General features: G+C 37.5%; 1 protein-coding gene across 1 annotated transcript in view; it reads right to left on the bottom strand.

Annotated features, from left to right (window-relative positions):
- The window catches only part of LOC114655882 (syntaxin-1A), a 414,537-nt gene that overhangs the window by 48,827 nt on the left and 341,681 nt on the right, over positions 1-24,029 (bottom strand). The window contains exon 7 of the mRNA XM_028807166.2: positions 3,571-3,644. Coding sequence (XP_028662999.1) covers positions 3,571-3,644 — 74 coding nt within the window. The remainder of the gene's footprint in view (positions 1-3,570; positions 3,645-24,029) is intronic.

The following is a 24,029-nucleotide window of genomic DNA, read 5'->3' on the forward strand; positions in this document are numbered from 1 at the left end:
AAACTCACACTCTCACCAAGAAAGATAAACATAACATGAACCTACTCAAACTGCTGTTGTGTTTTCTTACTTTTATTTTTCATAGCTTAGACTTATGACTTGGATGTGGGTGTTTATGTGAGTAACCGTACCCTGTGATGGACTGATATTTGGCCTTGTACTTGATAAAGAAGATCCGGAAAATGGGTAGAGACCATCATAGTGGTATAGCAGTCAACATCACCACTAATAGCTGCAGAAACTTGAGCAGCCAATGCTTACGTGTAATCTGAATATTCTTCTTGTGCCTGCCAATGTTTTTCTCCCACATCCCAAAGGCTTGGTGAAAGAGTGCAGGGGGTGCCTATGTAAGTGTGTTCTACTATTTGCTGGTGCCTCATGAAGGGATGGGTCTTATCTTGTGCTGAATCCGGCTGGAATAGGCACCGGCCCTCTGCAATCCCACTCCTCTCCACCTCATACCGCCACATGTAGAGGGGTGGTGGCTGTTAATTTATGAAGGCTGGTTGTGTGAGGACATCAGACTGGCAAAGCAGACCTCATTAGATCAAAGAAATGTTAAAAAAATGTAAGTGTAGTAAATAAAAAAAAACAGTATTGGTAGTTCTTTTTTTAGTTTCTTTTTTCCTTTTAACTTTGTACTTGTTTTACTGTTAGAACTTTCTTCCTGACTTTTCTGATTTTGATCTTTGCCTATACCTTGACTATGAGATATGATTTGCCTTTTACACTCTATTATTCAGGATTATTTTTTCATGTCCTTCAACATAAGAGGGGCTCTGACCCCTAACTGTATCCATGAGGGTATTACAGTATATTACATAGCAGGGAGTTTTCTCCCTATCTCAGCCTTACTGCCCTTTGCTACACTCGCTCCACACCTCTCTCTTTGTCATCCTCACATAGACAGGCCGGCCATGAACTCAGAAAGCACAAGTATACTGAGCTGAGCTAATGGCAAGATCCCTCAAGTGAGCAAATGGGCTTCTGACCACTACCTGCACCTGCAGGGTTGTTATATTATACAGTTGGTCTGCATGCGTCTTACTCTCCCCCTCTTTTTGCCCCTTACTACAAATCCTGGCCTGCATAAACAGGTTAGAAAATGCACAAATGTAGTGAAATCTACTGTATCAATGAGCTGACAGACAATTGACAACAGGAAAGAACATGGTAGAAACAATGACCATGCTGTATCATGAAGTATAATTCAAGAAAATATCTTGCCTGTACATCATGTTACTCAAGAGTTGATTATTTCTCAAGAGTTAGTATTATTTTTGTTTAAGTATCTGGTGATAACCATCACAAGAAAATGTAAAGATCTTTGTCAATACAATTTTAGAAGTACTATGAATAAAATCAAACACAATGTTAACAGATGATCCACCCTCCATCTCACTTCAGCAAAAAGAACACTGTCATAATGAACATCTTCCCTAAGCTGCTATATCCATTTCAAAGTATTCCTATATACATCAACAAATCATTCTTTAAGAAATTAGACTTAATTATAACATCATTCATTTGGAATTAAAAACAGCCATGTATCGAAAAGACAACTCTACGGAGATATAAAGCAGAAAGTGGGGCATGGCAATTCCTAACTTTCAGTTTTACTACTGAGAAGCAAATATACACATAATAAAATCTCGGAAACTGGCAGAAATTCATAAATTCACACAGGCCTGGACTGCAATGGAAAACAAATCTTCCTTGCATATTTGGCTCTGTGCCCCAATCAATATTAACTATCGCCAATGTACCAGCAATCTACTCGTCCACCAGTTGCTTAAAATATATAACCAACACAGGGCACATTTTAAGATAGAAAAGCACTTTATCTGTTGCTCCTATATATGATAATAATCTTTTTCCACCTCCTCAGACCAACTCAATGTATAGCCTATGGAAAACAATAGGGATTAAGACCCTTCAATATTTTTATATTGACAAAGTAGCTGCATCTTATGAACAGTTACACTTAAAATAAAATTTTCCAGCTAAACACTTTTTTCCTATATACAAATTAGAAATTTGGTTAAAAAAACCTACCTAACTCTCCACATTTCACACCTGTATCTAAACTGGTTAGGCTTGATGAAGACTCGGAAAGCATCTCAACAATATATAAAAATATTTTAAAGAATCTACATTTCTAAGAGTGGAACTCAGCCATGAATCAAATACATTCTAGTTCTATTGTGCCAAGCATTCCATTATTTAATTAAAGGTCTTTTATCGATCACCTTTATCTCATTTATAATTGTCCAAAATGTACCCAGGGCAAGACCCAACCTGCAAGCATATGGTTTGGGAATGCATCAAATGAACACAATTTTGGACAAAAATCATACTTGTCAGACAGCCTTGATATTGCTAATCCATTACCAGTGGTGTTTGGTGTAATCCCATAGGGCATTGAAATGTATAGCCGGAAATTGATTATAAAAACCTACAGCACACTACTAACATGAAGATTTATTTTGCTCAACTGCAATAACCCCAGCCGACCTACTACAACTCAAGGGGTAACAAACATTCTATATTATCTCAAATTAGAAAACATCAAATTATCTTTTAGAAGATATGGCCAAAACATTTTTAAAACATGGCAAGAATTAATATTATTTTAGTATAAGCATGCTGGGCATGTGATTGACTCTGTTATGTTATTAATTGTTCTATTACATTTAAAAAGTTGGTTTTATTTTTTTTGTGTCTTTCTTTTTCTCCTTCCCCTGAGTGGGGGTTAATTTTTTTTCCTTTGTATTTCTATATTTCCTTTGTTTTCTCTGTATTGATTTTGAAATAAATGGATGCATCTGTTAGTGTATGTTGTTATTATTTGTTTGATGGAGTAGCACACCATTGTAATGTTTCCATTTTCAAAAATACAATAAAATATTGATTAAAAAATACAATATAATTCAAATCAACTTTTAAGACCTGATGTGTTAACAGTTGAGCCTCATAGTAAAGCAGAAACCACCTGTATATCGCAGTATTTGAACGTTAAGACTGAAAAGGCTGCACTGTGGCAAGTTTATTTACGATTAGAAGAGTGAGTGAAATTAAGTGCACATGATTTGTCAGTGCCAGGCTAAGAACTATGTTCTTTAGATGATTAATGGCTGCACAAAGGATGACATTCAGGAGGGACATGACTTCGTGAAGCACACCATTCACAAAAAAGTCATAGTAGAAACAAGAAAAAAGAATGCTATAGAAACAAAGTGTGACAAGTTTTTAATAAAACACTACCCTGACAATTGTATGTATTTTATCCATTTATATACCGTATATATAAATGCATTAATAAAAATGCAGGCTGTCCTCCATTCAAGCTCTTCATCTCAAATCACCTTTTCTTACAATATATAGTACATTCTTCAGTTCTGGCTTAAATTATGTTCACACATGTGTTACCCTTATATTGATGAAGCTTCATTTAAAATAATACCATAATTAGTTTAATGTGAACTGTCACAGATTAATGCAGTGCAAGATATGGGAGTAACGCCAAGAAAATATAAGCACAGGGCACAGTGACCAGCAACTGGTACTCACCCCAGATGTGAAAATGGCAGGGTTGTCACTTTCCAGCATACTTTCGAGTTCTTCATTTGTGGTGTTTCTTCCAGCTGAAAATGGATTGGAAATGTGTTAGTTTAGTGAGTTTGATCATTTTTATTTCAGATTTTGTACTTTTTGAGGTCCTGAGCAATAGACCGTGTACTCTACCATATGAATTTGAACTTGAACTTAAACTTGCTTGTTACATTCATCAAATGGCACAAGGTCCACTAGGAGCTTCATGTTGCACTCTCAATCAGATGATCAGTTTATTATTTAGTAAATACCATCCTTACATACAGTATATCATCATTAAGCATTAATAGAAGATAGCAAAATAACAATAAAAAAATTGCAAAATATAACTAGCAAAAATAGATTCTGCTCACATCATCAATCCATTCTTCATTTTTAACAGCACTGATGGTATATGTGTGTTCTCGTTTGCCAGAATTAGGTGTGCATCCTCAGTAACCACCTACATGTACAATGCCAAAAATAACTAGCTTCAAATTAAAGTTAGTATTTACAATTGTATAAACAGGAAAAAATAAATTATACAGAAATGGAAGGGACTGTTCTTCCTACATTCTTCCACACTGTCATTCCCCATCAATGACAGAACAGTGGCGCAAACACTTGATTTCTGAACATGTCATTGGAAGAGAACTTTGTTTGAGTGAGGATGGAGAAGCTTATATCTAAGTAATTTGAGGAACCCTACAAGAAATTAATCTTCTACTGCTACTTTATGTAACAATGAGGGCCAGAAAAATATTTTTGGATACTGCTAGGACAAGATTTCAAAGAGAGAGGAATGTTGAGAGAGGAAAGTGTTCTAAGTACTGTAAGTGAGAAAAGGAACAAGTAAGGAAACAAAAGAAAGGAAACACAACATAGAGTTAGCCTGGAATAAACATTTGTACTTGTTTCTTTGCAGCCAGCCCATACTGACGCAGCTACCCACTTCAACTCCTTACAGTGTGCTACATGGAGTTTACAATAAATGGATTTTTTGTGGAAGACTGGGTTCAACTTTTCCAGGTAAATTAATAGATATGCCAAATATGTGAATGATCTAGCAAAACATGGGTCAGGTACACATACTGCATATCTTACACATATTGAAATATTTTTGTTAAAATATATTATGGTATGTATGCATTACACTACATTAAAAAAAACAAAAATATATATTTGTACTAATGAAATTTTACATTGTGTACAGTATATGTCTACATATTTTTCTGTTATCTTGCAATAAATAATTAGGGTTATTTTTGAATTAAATATTTTGCCCCGCTTCTCATTAGTGTATCAAACAATCACTGACATACCTTTGAGTAAGGCTTAGTTTAAGTTCCATGGCCAACTCAACCCACACTTTTCCAATTGTGGCCTTCATTTAAATAATCACAGAAATTCAGGAATAGTTGCAGCGTATTTCCATGACCGCCAGTTTTATAGTGTGACATACCCAGAGACTTGGGCATGTGTATAAGACCTGAGAATCAATGAGCGCTCACCTAAAAGTACAATGAATACCATGAGAAAAACAGGACCACTCACACACAGAATTGAGGCGTGTCTGGCTTATGTCTTGTGTTTGTCATGCCATGACAGAATGGAAAAAAGGAAATGGAAAGGGCTGAGATTATGGCTGAAGTCACCATACCTGGAAAGCATTGGTACAGGCAATGTGCTGTTTGTTAGCTAGTACATTATTGGCTGTCGGAATTTGCCAAGCTCACAATACGTTAGAAATGTAAAGCTGTCATACCCAGCGATTCCTAGTTGTGGAAGGCAAAAAAAGATACAGCAACTGCAGCCATTGACATTTGTTTCAATTAGAAGTTGCATAATGTGCTGCTGGCTTTACAGAAGTATTTAGTTCTCCACCAGTGGTAGATAAGAACAAACTGTAGCTTTGTGATCAATCAATACTGAAGGCTGTTGCTACAGGTAGAAAGCAGCATACTTTAAAATATGAATTCCATATAATGTAGCTATAAGAGTTTCACATTAGTGGCACTGAGCAGGAAAAAACTGGAAAGGCAGGATCCAACTACCGATGAGTTGGTAGTCCATCTCAAGAAGGAAACAAAAGTGTTCAATTTTGTAAATCTTGAACCTTCAATAGCATCAGGTGATGGGTATTATATACTAAATCTGCTGATAAATAAATATTAACTTCTTTTAATCATTCTAATTTCTTCAATTACTTGTTCATCCAGCAGATGGCAAGCTGCTACAAGTTTTATTTTTATCTGTAGAATTACAATAGCAGTGGTAAACATTAAAATCCAGGGTTTGTAATCCAAGAGAATTTCAGAAATGTGATTTACAGAGTAATCATTGTTTAATAAATAATTGTTGTCTGCCCAAAGGTTATACAAATAAGAAGAGAAAGATGGCCTGTTTGTTAGACGTTTTTTTAAAAAGCAGATAAGATAAGATGATTTATGTTCTGCAGCTCACAAACTGAGATCAGAGTCTACTTCCATTTTACCTCCATGATCAATGGAGCATCAGAGCTGTGGACTGATTGTGACAACTAACAGCTCCTGCTATAGTGACTAAGCTTGCTTAAAATGATCACATGAGGGAGACATGTTGAAAAGGAACATGTTTGTGACATCAAATACATTATGAGGCCATTAAAAACTTGCTTATGTATTTGTTATACCTGACGAAAGCAATGAGTTTGAACTGTCACTAGAAGAGAACATGAACATAAACTCTGATATTCAGAGTACCCTGTATTACCATTCTGCTTGATTGTTCTTTTATCTACAAAACAGAAAGTGAGGTAAAGTGAGGTATGCACATTGGAACTTTCTTCAGATATTTAACACTTGCTTTATCATATAATTTTTAATAGTATTATTGAACTATTCATATTATTAATGATGCAAGCACAATGTGTCTCTTCCAATGTAAAGGGCACATGTTGGAAGAAACTGAGCTCTGCACAGCATCCTAACCTCTGATTACAGACATGAAGATATCGATCAGCTAGATGAGCCACATCATCTTTGCCCCAATAGTATTCAAGAAGATTGTACGACCACACCAGAATCATCCATGATGAGCCCAGGAGCAAACACAACATGTCCATTGACCAAGTACTACTGCTTACAGAACACCAACACCATTAAATAGGATTGCCCTAGATGTCCAGGGTCTTTTTTGACATCACTGACTACATGAATTACAATTTCAATTACAAATCTGCAATATTTTACAAGACACGCTTGAATATAGGCCTGCTGGCCCATGTGGTGCAAATTCAAGAACAAGAGTCAGTTCCTATGACTGTGGGTGACTTGACAGATGCAGTATTGAGCCCACACAAAATTAAAGAAAAGGCAGTTGCCTGAGAGAGAACTTTGCCTTTTAAACCTTAAGGGTAATTCCATCACAAATAATTTGCCTCCATATTGAAAGTCAACTTAACAGCGTATATACTGATAACAGAAAAAGTGTAAAACATACTAAACAAAGAACATAACAATTAAACAAAGACAAAAGTGATTACAGGTCAAGTTCAATAATGCTTCCATTATTTTCATCCTTGCACAGCTGAATTGAGAATCAAAAGGGGTGCTAAATCCAAACTAAATGGAGAGGTAATGGTATTTCCCAGCTTTTTTTGATCCATTCTAATACACAGACCTCTTCTCAAATTGAATATTAATTCCTCCTAACATGTTGCATCATTAATACTGTGCCAAATTAAAACACCCTTTTTATTGGACTCTGCTTTCTACTCTGCCTTTTCCTGAAGGACAGATATTGACCATCTCATCTCGTTTTTTCAGTGAGGTTGCCGTTACAAACCAGTATCTAACCACAGGCTTTGTGCATTGTTTTGTTGAAAGCCAAAACTCTGTGTCATAAAGTAATATTTTTCTACCCTCACATTCAGTAGCCATGTTTGGTATTTTTTGCTTATAGAAAATTGTTTTGAGAGTCAAAATTTTGGTTATTGGTTATCTATATATATAATTCACTAAGTCCATGGCAAGCAAGATGCACGCAAGACAGAGCCACGCCCGCCAACAATTCACTAAGTAGCCAACCATGGCACACAAGACAGAGCCCCGCCCACCAACTCTAAGACCATGGGATACGCACGACAGAGCCACGCCCACCAACTCTAACCCTCCTCCCGAGTCTACCCTCGCTCTCGAGGCACGCAGCACCTCACCAAACACCGCCTCAGTCGCTTTTGTCTCTGCTACAGCCCACATGCACCTCTGAGCCACGTTGACTTTTCATTGTTCTTTTCAGTTCCAGCTGCTTTTCTATATATAATCCACCAAGTCGCCCGACCATGGGATACGCACGCAAGACAGAGCCCCACCCTTTAACTCTAACCCTTCTCCCGCATCATGGGGTACGCACGACAGAGCCCCGCCCGCTAACTCTAAACCTCCTCTAGCGTAATGGGATATGCACGACTGAGCCTCATGTGCCAGCACGCAACACCTCACCAAACAACGCAAAAAGTTTGCCAAACTTTTGCATCTGTTCACGACCACACACTCGGTATACGAACAAGCCAGTTTCCCTTTCAGTTTGTGCGCGCCGATGATTTCCGCACGTGTTCAGTCTCTCCCTGTGCATTCCCTGTGTAGCCAGCGAGCGAGCCAGAGAGAGAGAGTGACAGTGAGTGCGATACACACAGGCTCACAAGAGAAATACACACACACAGGCGCGCGAGAGAGAGACACACACACACAGGCACGCGAGAGAGAGACACACACACACTCAGGCTGGACTCATAAGATAGAGAAGGCAGTTAAAGAATGCACCGGGCTTGATTTTGTTTTCACTTCTGTTTACAGCGATCGGTTTGTAGCGTGCATTGTTGCAATGTTACTTTTCTTGGTGGTTTATTAAATTACGGATTTTTCAAATGTTAATTTTTTTCCCTGTGCTTAAAAAAAGTTCGTAGCGCTATAGTGCAAACTCTTGCAGTGTTAAGTTTTCTCTGTTGTTCAAGGTTTTCTCAGTGTTATTCAATGTTTTTACATCTAGTTCTATGCATTCTATGGTATAACTAACTATATTTGTGCTTAAAAACTTAAAAAAAAAATATATTTACATTTACATGCAGACAATTTCCTGTTAGATTGGCCTTTGCAATGACAATTAATAAGGCGCAGGGACAAACTTTCAAAAAGATATGCCTGTATCTGCCAAAACCAGTTTTCAGTCACGGACAATTGTATGTTGCTCTCTCCGGAGTTCCATCTTTTCATTCACTCACAGTCGTATCCTCAAACCTGCCCCATTTGGACAACTGTGTCTTTCATGAAGTGTTCACCCATCAATAAATAATTATGTAGCGTATGCTACACCGCGGGTTGGCTAGTACTATATAATAAATAAAAAATACATTTACTAGGTATTCATTAAACAAATCAACCCAACCTAAAAAATGTACTTATTTAAAAAAATAATAGTAATACATTTTATCCTGCATAATATAAGGTGTTGTATCCAATTCAATAAGCAGTCATGGGTGAGCACTGCAATGTAATGAAAAGTTTTATTTACTGACATATTTCACTATACACAGAAGTATCCACTTACATGAATTGTACTATTTATTATCTGTGATTAGCAGATTGCATGTATCTCCTGTTACAATAGACACTATATAAAATTAAATCTGTCTGTTATCTGTCACATGTAGTGCATTCATTTAATTAGTTTAATTGTTATGTTCTACATTACGGCACACAGATTTGTGAGACGTGAGGCCGCACTGAAGAAGCAGTTATATGTGCAAATTTGTCATTTGTGGAATCATTTTAAGATTTATCATTTAATATATCTTAAATTAGGATTTGTAAATGTATGCTGGGGAGAATATCACATGAGAATTATGATTAATTCAGGTACCAGGAGCCAAAGTTCTTTCAAATTTGGGTTTAACTCCCTAAAGCACACCTAAAATATCTTCACGATTAATTCTTAACTCTAAATTTCTGACTGAGGAGTGTACAAAAAGCTGCCTACTGCAACAGACTGTACCCAGTGCTGCAGGAGCAAATACCAGCTGACTTACTTTTAGAAAAGTAGGACAATCTGGGCAAGAACAGGCCATTCAGACCAACAAAGCTCACCAGTCTTATCCACTTAATTCTTCCACAATAACATCAAGTTGAGTTTTGAAAGTCCATAAAGTCCTACTGCCTACCACACTACTTGGTAGCTTATTCCATGTGTCTGTGGTACGCTGCACTTAATGACTTTGTGAGAAATTTACCCTTAACAAGTTTCCAACTGTTTTCTTGTTGAACTAATTTTAAAGTAACTGTCTTGATCCACTGTACTGATTTCTTTCATAATTTTAAACACTTTAATCATGTCATCTCTTGATCGTCTTTTGTTTAAACTGAAAAGATAAAAGTTCCTTTAATCTTTCCTCAGTATATCAAATCTAAATCAAAATTATTCATCCCCTGTAGCCCTGGAATCAGCCTTGTCATTCTTCTCTGGACCTTTCTAGCAATGCTATTTCCTTTTTGTAGCATGGAGACCAAAACTCCTCACAGTACTCCAGATGAGGTCTCGCTGGTGTGTTATGAAGGTTGAGCATAACCTCTTTGCCCTTGTACTCCAAACACAGTGCTATATAACCTAACATTCTGTTAGACTTCTTAGTGGCTTCAGAATACTGTCTGGCAGTTGATAGTGTCGAGTCCAATATGACTCCTGAATCCTTCTCATACGGTGTACTTTCAATTTTCAGACATCCCGTTGTGTATTCAAACCTTTTCACTTCATATGTGTAATACTTTGCATTTACTTACATTAAATTTCACCTGCCAATACTGCTCTGAATAAACATTAACAACAATTTAGAGGACTACATGATGATAATATGTGCAGTTCCTTGAGTCCTGAGGTTTATATTCTCCCCATGTGTTTAGGTTTTGTTTGTTAGGTGCTCAGGTTTTCCTCAGGGTATGTACTGGCTCCCCACTCTGGGCTGGTTTCTGTATTATACCTATGCCTGAATTGAGAAGGTCAGTTAAAGATGGTGCTATAATGCAGGTTTTTGAAATCATGTCTACCTTATTCTGTATCACCTGCATATTTGTATTACTTATTCGCTGTCTGTATATTATTTTTGTAATGATGGTGACATGTTCTTTTATGCTTTCTTGCCACTTGTTTTGCCACTCGGGAAATTCTGTTGTGTGTTTGACTGCAAAATGCACATTGTTGGCAGTAATGGCGCCCTATTGCCAGCCACACACTCCTTTCATAAGATGGCAGTGTGGCTAAGCATGCATTCACATATTGGATCTCTTTCTTGATACTTTCTACCGATTCTATAACTGGTAGTGAAAGCTATAAGGCACTTCTGAGAAGATTACAATGCCAGAATCTTTTGCTTCCTTTTTTGACGTTGATTCTGGATGAAGGACCACCATTTACTGAGTACTGAGAAAAGCGCTATATAAATGTAATGAATTATTATTTTTATTATTATTATTATTATTATTATTATCTACAACTCAACCTGGCAATAACAGAGGTTCTTGTGATCCCATCCAGCCAGTCTGCTCATCTCTCCATCTCTGTACAGCTTAGCTCACAGTTGCTAACCCTGGCCAAGTCAGTATGCAACCTTGGGGTGGTAACTGATGAGCAGTTATCTTTTTCTGACCAAATTTCTACAGTTTCTGGTTTATGCAGATTCATGCTGTACAACATCCGCAAGATCAGACTTTAACTGAAAGAGTATGCAACACAACTTCTGGTTTACCTTTGGTCTTGTTGCATCTGGACTATTGCAACTAAACTATCAAACTGCTGCAGAATGCAGTGGCCCGTCTTGTATTCAACCACTTGAGACGGGCATGTCACTCCTCTCTTTAGGTCTCTACATTGGCTGCCTGTAGCAGCACACATTAAGTTCAAACCCCTGATGCTTCCCTACAGAGTAGTCAATGGGTCAGCACCTGAGTATATGGTGGCACTAGTGAAGTGCTGTGTTCCTTCTCGCCCACTCAGGTCTGCCAGGGAACAGCATCTGGTGATGCCACCTTAGTGTGGTATGAAGTCTCAATCCAGACTCTTTTCCTTTGTACATCCTAGTTGGTGGAAGGAGCTGCCCAACTCCATCCGAACTGCTGACTCCCTTGATGTATTTAATTAAGAAGCAATTGAAGACCCATCTGTTCTGTGAATATCTGCTTAATTGATGAAGGTAAAAAAAACTGCTCTGCGGTTTATTATATTCTTGGTTAATTTGTTTATTTTTAATTGCTTTAGTGATTGTAATCTATGATTGTAAAAGTATGAGTTATTACATCATTTCACTTGCAGCAAACTTTCATTACCCATTCTATTACACTTGCTGAAGAAACAGGTCCTAGACTAATGTTACTCGATTATGCTTACCTCTTTCGTAAGTTGCTTTGGATAAAACCATAAGCTAAGCAAATAAATGTAAATGTAAATGATTCTGTTTAATGTCTCTGGTTTATTTGTTTCACATCTGTATGTTTTTTTTCCCAGTTTCTGCAAAACCAGACCTTTAAAACATACAGTATGTCTGAAGACAACCATGAGTGAATTTTACTTAAAAGTGGGTGGCAATAGTTAAACAGCTGTTAATTCAGTCTGAAATTTCTAAACCAATCCAACGCCTCATGAAGACAGGCTCAAAGTAGGGACTGGGATTAAAAGAGCAAAGAGCAATGGTCTCTTAAAGAGAACAAGCCTGCTGTCAAGATGGACAAACAAACAATGGTCGAGAAGCCTCTGTAAATATAAACATAAGTGTCCTGTGTGCAGAGAATACTTTACATGTGTTAAAAATTAACTTAACCTGTTGCAAAGGAAAAACCTTTCTGTAAAACCAGCTTATGGCATTCAAAGACATCATTGCATTGGTGGTAAAAGTGAACGATGTAAGGCCATCAGCTCTATGTGCTGTCGGTCACTCTTAGTTACAACGATACTGTCACACTTAACATGATGCTGAAAGAAACAGCAGCTATATTCATGAAAAGATGAACTGTAAAATATGCATTCAGACTAAACGATGTGACTGGGGCCCTGTTTGGGTGTTGTTCCTGCCTTGCACCCAGTGATTGCTGGGATAGGCTCCAGCTGCCCTGTGACCCTGCCCTGCATATGTAAGTTAAGATAATGAATGGATGGATAGATGGACTAAATGGTGTGGTGCCACACCCAAGTAAAATGAAGTGAAAAGAACTGAGGTTAAATGATTTGTTAAAGAAGAGCTGCAGATGTCATTTTCAGTCCTCAGTACAGTATATACAGTATAGTGAGAAAGAAAGAAAAGACAACAGTGCTTCTCTAAACACTACAGTATTTGCTGCTGTTAAGCCATTTTAGTGAAGGAATAGTGAAAATGACAAGATACAGTATATAAATTAACCAGATACTTTAGTTATGGAGCCGTAGAACTGATAAGAACAAACTTACCTTTCTATTTTCTCTCTCTACTGTCTTTCCATGGTTATTTTACACGTATGTCTGGTACACGAGTAGAAATGGGACACTACAACCCGAAATATTTAAAGTATATGAGGAAATTGAGGATTAGTTTTTAGAAAGAAAGCTTTTTCAATGGTGTATTTTGCTGCTAGTCATGTTTTAGAGAGACATGTGCTGTTGTTCGAGATTCAAGTCTGGCCCCGTGAGACTCATCCAGGCCAGTTTTTTCCTACATCTTGATCTGATCCTTTCAATTTGTATCCTGGCTACTTTTCTGTGTATTGTCTCTGGGCAATCATGTTCGCTTTTTAACTGAAAGATTGATAATTAAATTATGAAGTCAAAAGGATTATTACTGCTGAGTAGGTTAGTGTGATGGACAAACAATCAGCTTAAGATGTAGTTACACACTACACAAGAAACATAAATTGGTCAATTTTACACTTCAGCATTTTGCTTTGATTTTGTTTATGGCAGGCATGAACAGCAACTCACAGCCTTTCAGAATGTTTAAAAACTGCTTCTCTTAAATGTCTTTGTTTGAGACTTCATCAATGTGCATAGGCATCAGCGAACATACTTTGCTACAACCCCAGTATTTTATTTCTGCCAGAAACTGTATTACAAAGGCTACGGAATAAAATACGCCTGCGCCTAGTTGATGGAGAATTCAGGCACCAGCTTGATCCATCCATCCATCCATTTTCCAACCCGCTGAATCCGAACACAGGACACGGGGGTCTGCTGGAGCCAATCCCAGCCAACACAGGGCACAAGGCAGGGAACCAATTTTTCATTGACTTTCTTGTAATTATGCTGATTGGGCAGTTTAAAGGTTGTTTTTGCCTGTATGTGGATTTATGTCAGTTAAAAAGAAGCATATACAGTAAGTGCATGTGATCAAGTATGATCTGCTATTGTACTGCTGGTCATCCAGTTGTAATTGGTGAATTCTGACTTTGAAACTGCCTTGACCTTTGGGTACATTTGGATTTATGTTCACATTTTAATAAATGAGGCCCAGAGATCCTATACTTACATGTCTTTTCTTAATACTATAATGTTTCCCACTAATGTTTCATTAGCCTGGGACTTTTATGTCATTAATCCTACATCACTTACTGCTTTCTCATTACATAATTTAAACCCTATCATGTTTTGCATGAGCTCACATATTTTTTGGTCTCTTCTCTATTGACCCATGACATTTTGCATATGTTTTTAGTATCTAATCGAAATGGAATGTGTTCTCATTTTCCATTTGTCCTGTCTTCCCTTGGTGCTTTGGAAACCATACAGAAGATTTCTAAAACAGCAAACTAAAATTATTTTTTTTATAAGTGTAAGCAGTTCATATTTCAGCTGAAAAAATGGAATGCACTGTAAGTAGACAACTATACAACAAAAAGCGAAACATTTTTTGTATTATTGTTTGCAAAGAAATAAAAATACTCATTACTAAAGGTAAAGATACTTTCAATAAAGGAATGTAACAGACTAACACTCTCACATATCCACACTGTAGTGCATGCGATATAAAGTATGTGCACCAAGGGTGTCACGCCTATTGTGTTTCAGACATAAGCTCTACTTGTTGTATTTAGCATTGCCAATAAAGTTTCCTTACTAGACACAGTAAAAATGTTTTTCATTGCAACTCTTTGTTGTTTTCCCTTTGTCTTTGCTTGTTTTTAGAATTTTATGTGCAGGTCACATGCCTTTTGTTAGATGGCAACCTGTTGCCACCATAATAGTGAGGAAGTGGAGCCTGGAGGCTGAAACAGCTCTGAACAACTGCTTCCAAAAGAAAGACTGGAAAATGATGTGCAAGTCACCTGGGGACAATATCAAGGGACTCAGCCACTGCATGACTGACTTTATTAACTTCTGTGTCGACACTATCGTACCCTCAATAACAGTGCACAGCTTTCCACACAACAAGCCCTGAACTGCTGTGTAGCTAAAATGTCCCCTGAATGATAAGAAGACAGCATTAAAATCTGATGATAAAGAGGCTCCAAAGTGCATACAGCAATTGTTTAAGAAAAAGCTGAAAGAAGGAATGAGAGCTTACAAAGTTAAAATAGAAAAAAAAATCAGTGTGATTAACATGAAGGATTTTTGGAATGGACTGGGCATAATGACTGAACTCAGAAGGGAAGGGAGTTATGTCAAGACTAATGCTCTGAGCATATGTAAAAAAAACTCACACTGTTCTATTCCATTTGAACTAGTGTGGTGCTGAGGTGTCACCCATTACACGGCCGTACTTGGGTCCTAATTTGGGATCCTGAGGTGGTTCGTTGAGTGGTGGGTGCAGCAACAATTTCCCCTTTCCACCATCACCACCTTCTTTCAATGACCAGTACCCCCACAAAGTCGCTCCTGCCACTTTAACTGTGATATGAATGAGTCCACCTCTGACTATCATTGTGGATTGCCCAGAATTGTTGACTAAATGAGGAGGCAATGGAGGAAGGCTTCACAGACGGAGTCAGTCTTACAGTACTTAAGGCCTGTGCTGACCAACTTTTTGGTGTCCTCTGTCACCTGTTCTGTCTGTCACTCAGGCTCCAGAAAGTGCCACTGCTGTGGAAAATGTACTGCATTGTTGTATTTTTAAAGAAGGCATGCACTTTTTTACATAATGATTACAAAGCAGTGGCACTTACATCTCTCATATTAAAACATTTGAGAGACTGGTCCAATAGAATAAGAGTCCTCAAGACCACTGCAGTTTGCCTGTCAATAGATGTAATTATCTATCTGCTCTACAAAACTTATTCCCATCTGGACAAAGCTAGCAACACTGTGATTTTTACGTACTTTAATATCTTCAGAGCTTTCTATACCATCCTTGTTAAGGGCTAATCTCAGAAATATGCAGGTGGATGAATCCATAGTGTCTTGGGTAATGGACAATTTGTCCAGCAGAACAGAGTTTATGAGACTCATTGATTGTGTCTCTGATGTAGATGTGAGCAACACTGGAGCACAACAAGGAACAAACCTGTCTCCTTTTCTCTTCACTTCATACACCTCAAACTATAAATAACCCAACAGGTCATGTCACTTGCAGAAATTCCCAGATGATTCTGCAGTTACGGGGTGTGTTGATAAGGGGATGAGACAGAGCAGAGGAGTCAGGTGGTAAAGTTTGTTTCTTGGTGCAAAAAAAATTGTCTTCATCTTAACTTCAGCCAAACAAAGGAACTGGTTATTGACTTTTGCCACACCGAAGAACCTCTGTGTCCATTCACCATCCAGGAACTGGGTATGGAAGTGGTGCACTACTACAAGTACTTGGGGGTCCACATAAATTACAAAACTCTAATAAAACAGAAGAACCATATAAGAAAGGGCAAAGCAGACTTTTTCTTAGGAGACTATGTTCCTTCAATGTGGGTAGTGACATCCATTACTTATTCTACAACTTGACAGCCAGTGGAATTTTTTGTGCTGTGGTTCGATGAGCTGGTAATATCACTTCAAGAGAGTCCCACCAAATTAACAAGCTGATGAAAAAAGGTGTCCCAATTATGGGGTGCACTCTCAGCCTGCTCAAGGTAGTAGAAGAGTACAGAATGAAGGCAAAACCCAAAGTATCCTTATGAATGATTCTACAAATCCTCTCTCTGACACACTAATACTGAGTACTGTCAACCAACAAATTATTCAGCAGAAGAACTACTGGGACTCATTTATACCAGCTGCAATATGCCTGCATAATGCCTCCCTGTGACTGCTCTCCTATTAGTAGTCAGGTCAGATGTTTTCTTGTTTTTAGTGATTTGTGTGTCCAATAAGGGGGGGGGGGGGGTGTTGAGTAATTTGTGTGTGTATTTGAGGAGGTTGTTATTGTTTGTTATAATATTTGTTAAGCTGCAGTAGTAAGCTAAACCTTAGTACAAATAAGCTCATTCTATCTATCTATCTATCTTTCTTACCTGTGGATAAATATACAGTGGTACCTCTGGTCATGACCGTAATTCGTTCCAAGACTCTGGACGCGACCCAATTTGTTCGCGACCCGAATGTAATTTCCCCATAAGATTGTATGTAAATACAATTAATCCGTTACAGACCGTACAAACTGTATGTAAATACATATAGATTTTTTAGCACAAAAATAGTTACTTATACCATAGAATGCACAGTGTAATAGTAAACTAAATGTAAAAACATTGAATAACACTGAGAAAACCTTGAACAACAGAGAAAACTAACATTGTAAGAGTTCGCACTAGACCCTTACGAACCGCTCACTGTAAACTTTGTTTATGAGTTTTAAGCACAGGGAAAAAAAATTAAATGCCACTTCTCTTTCGAAACTTTTCAAACCATTCTCTACTGGCTTTAAATTCCTCACCTTCGCCACTTGAAGAAGGATTTTTTTCAACAAATCACCATCAATCTTCCTGGCTTTCGCACATATGATCGGCTCGCTTATGCTATCCCCCCCTACAAGTTGCTTTTCGTTCAACCACATTAGCAACAGTTTTTCCACCTCTTCCAGCACTTGAGGCCTCTACTTGGTTAACATTACAACTCCTTTTGCAACATCAGCTGCTTTGTTAGGCCCTGTATACGCAAACAAAAGAAAATGGGAAATGGAGAATGGCAAATCATTGGCGCGTATGAACCGGAAGGGAAACTGGCTGCCAGTGTTTTTGTTCACCACCAGAGTGTGTGGTCGTGAACAGATGCAAAATTTTGGCAAACTTTTTGATCGTAACCCGATTTGTATGTTTTGAAACGTTCATGACCAGAGGTTCTACTGTATATGCTCTGCATTGCTTTTTCAATCATGCCTCATTTGTCACTAAATACTACATTTAATTATTCTTAGGTTAAATACTAGATTAAAATGTACATAGGAGATACTTTTATAAACACACACTAAAATATCTTTGAGTGTATCTTTATATATAATACGTTACCGTGGCTGTTCGTTTGTCTGTCTAGGATTTTAAATCACCTGTGGCTTGCAAACCATTTTTGACCTATTGACCTGAAATTTGGTACACATATTCTACATGATGCCTACTATCTGCTTTTGGTGAGATGATTGACCTCCAAGGTTATTCCTCTTACTATTTTTACTTTATTGTTGACTCAACTCTCGGTAGTGGCCAGTAGTGCGGCCGTGCAGCGTATGCGTACGGGCACTATTCTCATCCCTACCACCTTCGCCGTCACTTCTCCTACCTCTTCATATCTTAAATCATTCCTGAGGCAGATTGAAGACTTAAGTGCCAGCATAAGTGAAAAATTAAGGAAAATATACTTAGTAATTGCAACACAAACGCTGACTTAATCAGTTTTAATGCGAAAAGATGCCGACAAAAGAAGAGAAGAAGTGGGCTGCTTGGGTGGAGAAAAGAAGAGCTGCGCAGGAAGCAGCAAGTACATCAACCTCTGAGCAAATGAATGCTAAATGTACACAAACAGAGGATGAAAACTATGAATGCTCAAGTCAAGCGTATTAACTGCACGATTTTGTGAAGTGCTCCTTTACTGGTACACTATCTAATCTTTAACTGCACTACAGAGGAAATGAAAATCAAAAGTACAGAAAATGAAAATGGAAATGCTGGCATTTGCACTGTTGCCTTGCCATATTGTGGACTCAACCTGATCACTGTCAGTGTTGAGACAGCATTTTCTGTATGTGTGACTGTGGGCCATTCTAGGTATCCTGGTATCCTCTCACAATCCAAACATGTACAAGTTTGATTAACAAGTGACTCTTAAATTGAAGTGAAATTAGGTTTGTGAATGAATGCAACACATTAATGTCATTTCTTATGTTTATACCCTCTGCTATAGCAGTAAGTTCTAGTTGTCTGCAAACCTCTAATTTTCTGTTGACAAACCACTTAAATATCTTATAACAGGAGAGATACAGCCAGTAGCACAGGGCATAAATTGTGTGTTTATGGTCTTTGATAAAGAACTACTGAATACTGACAGAGAAAAAACAGACTGTGGTCATTAATTAATTACTAACCCCACTGTGCTCCTGAAGTACTTATTGGATCAGAGATGAAGATCTGGTGCTACACAATGTTACAGGATAAACCTGCTGACTCACAAATACAGCAAAGATATTCAAGCTCCCACCATGCATGATTTTAATTTTATTTCCTGTTCTCCTCTTTTCAGTTCAGTTAGCAGTCATTTTTATTTATCTCTTCCCAACCACCACATTATGGTCCATCCGCCTTCATAAATAAACCATTCTTCTCTCCAAGGACATGAGTAAAGAAGTGTGTACTAGCCTTGACAAATCTTTAAAAATCCAATAAGCTATTAGCCAAAACACATGCTCTACATCCTGTCCAGCAGTGTCCCCTCCACAAACGGGCGGCTTCCGGAATGAACATGCCACTCCCATATTGATCCGCCAGCTGAATCTTCTTTGTTTTTAAGAATGAAGTATGGAGCTTAAAACCATCTTAAACAGATGTGAGCATGTTGCCTGGTAATGTGATGGTAATTGCTTTGAGTTTTGTGATGAAAACTGGTGATTTATAGTAGCTGCTTTAAAGACTGATGGAGGTGGACCAGGCAAATCAAACTGCCTGCTCTCCAAGGATAAGGGGTTAGGGTTAATTTGTCCTCACATTCATTTAGCAGCCTCTAATTAAGGCACAAGAAGGGGAGGCAGATGGAGCAAGCACAGAGATGAGATAGAAAGTGACACACGGTGACTTGATGACGAGAAATCAAGATTAGTGTTGTGGAACCATTGAGCTCGTAATTAAATTCAGCTGATGGATGCCAATGCTGGCCGTCAGTGACATATGTGCAGACCCATTGTGATGTCTGTGTACATGTTTAAATTGTGCTCAAAAACAGCACATGAATCCTGAAATGCTGCAGTTCAGTGATGCATGCTGTGATTGCCAGGATAAACCTTACTTCCTGTTGCAAATCATATTTAGAAAGCAGGAGTGAGAATCTTGTCTAAAAGAGAGCAACAGCACAATGCCCTGTCCTAAAAATCATGTCATTTGGCAGAAAAAACATTTTGGTGGTGGGCTAAAACCACGACAGCTGTGATAGGAGCCAGTGGGGGCTAATTATCCTACACAATTGAGAAGCAAAAATAAAAATTGCAGTTAGGAAGATGCTTGTCTGGATTGACTGCAGCATATAATAAATGATGGCATCTCTCTGTCTCATAATTCACAATAGATAACAGTGGCTGTATGGAATAAGCATCCAAGCCCCAGAGGAAATAACACAGGGATAAAACACTAAGATATGTGGCACCCATAAACAGGGTAAGAAGGGATTTAATTTGTGCCTGTTGGTTGCTCAGTGTTATTGTATAATTTACTATACATCTCAGATGCCTTTATTAACATAAATGCCTGGACACAGTACTCTGATGTAAGGGGTATGTGGGCAGTAATTTCTTAGAGGGAATGTAGCTGCTAAATTACTTTTAAGTAGCTGTAAATAATATGTATGGGATGTGGTCTGTGGTTGCTTTAGCTGAGGGTAAGCTTGATGGATGCTTGTCAAAAGTTACAGGATGTAAACTAAAAATACTACAGAATTTATAGCATTTGCAGAGCTCTTGGCCACAGACCAATGATGGACATTTTCTGATCTTGCTTCCAAACCACACTATGCAGTGTTGGGTCCATTATAACTGGAAGTTCTTGCATTACTTTGGAGTGATGACCGTGCTAAACTTCAGACATAAGAACGCATGGTCTGGTGGTTAATTTCATGGGTACTCTACAATTCTGAATACTATATTGAATACTGGCTTGACCAGTGAAAACAGTTTCATATGTACATACAAGACCCCTTCCTGAATGTTCCATGAACTTTATATGGGCCTCCAGTGGATAGTAATGGCGCAAAGGCCAGGATTATGCTATGGCCATTATCAGACAGGGCATTCACACATCAGACTCTACAAATTGTGTTTTTGTAATTTTGCAGATCTCGTCTTTTGCCCCGTGTTGTTGAGATGGGCACCAGCTTGCCACAGCCCTGTGTTAGAATACGTAGGTTCAAAAATAGTTGGATGAATATGTCTCTTATTAATAATCTCACAAAAAAGCCTTCTGTTTGAAATTAAAAGTACATTTGCACATAAAACGTTCTGATGAGCATTTCAGAAGAAATTCAATGCTGTACGGTCAACATGTACTGCTGAATCTAAGAATCATCACCAATAAGAATCTTCATTCTAAAACTTTCTCAAGCAGAAAAAATTCCAACACTAGGTTCATTTTCTGGAGGGCTCAGTTTAATTTTGTATATAAATGATAAATGACACATAAATCTCTTCTATCTGTGGACCCAAGAATGTCAAATCCCTGTCAAGCATGATAGACTCTCTCAGCAAATCAATTCTGTTATCTCTCACACACCAAGCTCTCAAGAAGTGATGGCTAATGTCCTTTCTCATCACTTTAATTCCTAACCTTTACATAAATAAGGAACATGCTTTTCCTGTGGAACTACTCTTATCTTTACCACCTTTTTTTCTGAAAATTGTTATTGATGATGCATACTGAGATTAAGCTCCTTCTCCTTTTGTATGATTTTATATCTTTTGGGACATTATATTCCAATTGCTGGTCAACACCAGACACATTGGGATCGAGAATTTGCATACTATTATTTTTGGTGATCAAATACATCGAAAGGTGTATCTCATGATGTTTGATATTCTAATGCTTATAATTGGTTTAGAATATCAAAAAAATTTTCTGCATCTCCTCCTTGTTAACATAGGCCAGCACTTTACAGGATAATTTTACTAATTTACTACCTTTAAAAGAATTTTTTTTAGTTCATTGTCTTTTGGGGATAGTCTGTTGATGCACTATATCAACAAAAACATTAAGTAATATTAAAATAAATTAAAAAAAACAAAATAGATTCCCATGTATTCAAAATAGGAAAGGAATTCAAAGAAATAATAAAACGGTTACAGTTGTTCTTCTAAAGTATTTTATTTCCTTTTTGTATTTTCATATAAAAATCTACAGAAATATATTAGCTTTATAATGCACTGGTGAGGCCTCATCTGGAGTACTGTGTATAGTTTTGGTCTCCAGGCTACAAAAAGGGCATAGCAGTGCTAGAACAGGTGCAGAGAAGAGCTAAAAGGCTGATTCCAGGGCTACAGGGGATGAATTATGAGGAAAGATTAAAAGAGCTGAGCCTATACAGTTTAAGCAAAAGAAGATTAAGAGGAGACATGATTGAAGTGTTTAATATTATGAAGAGAATTAGTACAGTGGATTGAGACTGTTATTTTAAAATGAGTTCATCAAGAACACAGGGACACTGTTGGAAACTTGTTAAGGGTAAATTTCGCATAAACATTAGGATGTTTTTCTTTACACAAAGAATGATAGACACTTGGAATAAGTTACCAAGTAGTGTGGTGGACAGTAAGACTTTAGGTACTTTCAAAACACAACTTGATGTTTTTTTTGGAAGAAATAAGTGGATAGGACTTGCGAGCTTTGTTGGGCTGAATGGTCTGTTCTTGTCTAGATTGTTCTAATGTTCTAATCTACAATGTCTTTTTTAAAAACCAATCTGTGTAAATTTCTGCTCCTGGAGGAATATTCACATCATGCCTAAGTGAATTCTTCCATTACGTTTTTCTAAATCTCTTGACGTGGTTGTCTTCTAATGTTCATTGATTCCTTGGTTTGATGTCTGAAAGAAATTAGACCATGGTACATATTAACTTTCTGAATTATAGGTAAATAATGCAAGAAGCCATAACTTTAAATGTGTCAGAGTGTGATTGTCTGCTAAGAATCTGAACTTCAGGTTCACTTCTAGTAAGCTTTCTGCCTCTGTTTATTTGTCCTTAAGTAATTCCTAGTCACCTATTGCTTGGATTTCTAAAGATCATTTACAATTTATTCTTTCCAGAATTTCCTTTTTTAATATGTGGAATCCTATTCCCTGACTCTTCGTTGTTGTGCAATGTGAGAGGTCTATCATGGAATCATTGATTTGTGCAATGCTAAAAGCTGCATGCAGTACCCACTCCAGCAGCATGAATAGGATAGAAGGAAGAGTTCATGGATATTAGCTTGTTACCTGCATCCTTTACTTTTCAATAATAAAACCACTGTGACCAATGAAAAGTCTTTCATGAAAAGATTGCGTTGCAGTTTTTTTTATTTGTTTTTTCATGGGGAGCAAACATTTAAGCACAAACATTGATAACCATAAGGCAAGCACAGGTCAACCAATTGAGTGAAGTTTCATAATAGAGCAAAAATCATACCAATGGATTTAACTCACAAGCCTGTCATTCTTCTACGCAAAAAGTGTATTACTTTTTAAAGTAAAGGTCAAACACATAATTTATGCAACCTGTCATTCTTAAACAATATGGAATCTGATGCATCATTAATGATGCATGTGCCACAGAGCCATAACAACAGAAAAGTGTCAATGTGCTCAAAGGGTGTTACTAACTTAACAATGTCTTCAGAGTTGCAGAATAAAAGACCGTAAATGATAAGGAAAATTAAACAATAATAATAAATAAAAAATTAATAAACAATTCATTATTGTAAAGTGGTCCAAAGTGCCAAGAGACAATGAAATCTGAAGGTCATGTCAGGTTTCAGGCAATTTTGAGAAGTGGTATTATGTCAAAATGTTGTATTTCCGCTTGAAGCAAAATCAGATGTTCATTCATCTGCATAATATCTTGTCAAAGCTTCATTATATTCTATAATGAGCAAGTATACACTATTTTCTGGTTATAAAATGATACAAATGTATGCATGTATCATGATAATGTCACATCATCAACTACTGAGATAGCCACCTCCAATCATAGTTATTTATCTAATGGATTCATTGTTTCTACCTGTTCCCAGTCTAACCTTCCCCTTTCCTTTCAGTTATGCTTTGCCATTATTAAAATGGACACGCTTTAACTTTCATACTCA

This window comes from Erpetoichthys calabaricus, chromosome 8, assembly GCF_900747795.2.
Source record: "Erpetoichthys calabaricus chromosome 8, fErpCal1.3, whole genome shotgun sequence".
NCBI classification, from domain to species: Eukaryota; Metazoa; Chordata; class Cladistia; order Polypteriformes; family Polypteridae; genus Erpetoichthys; species Erpetoichthys calabaricus.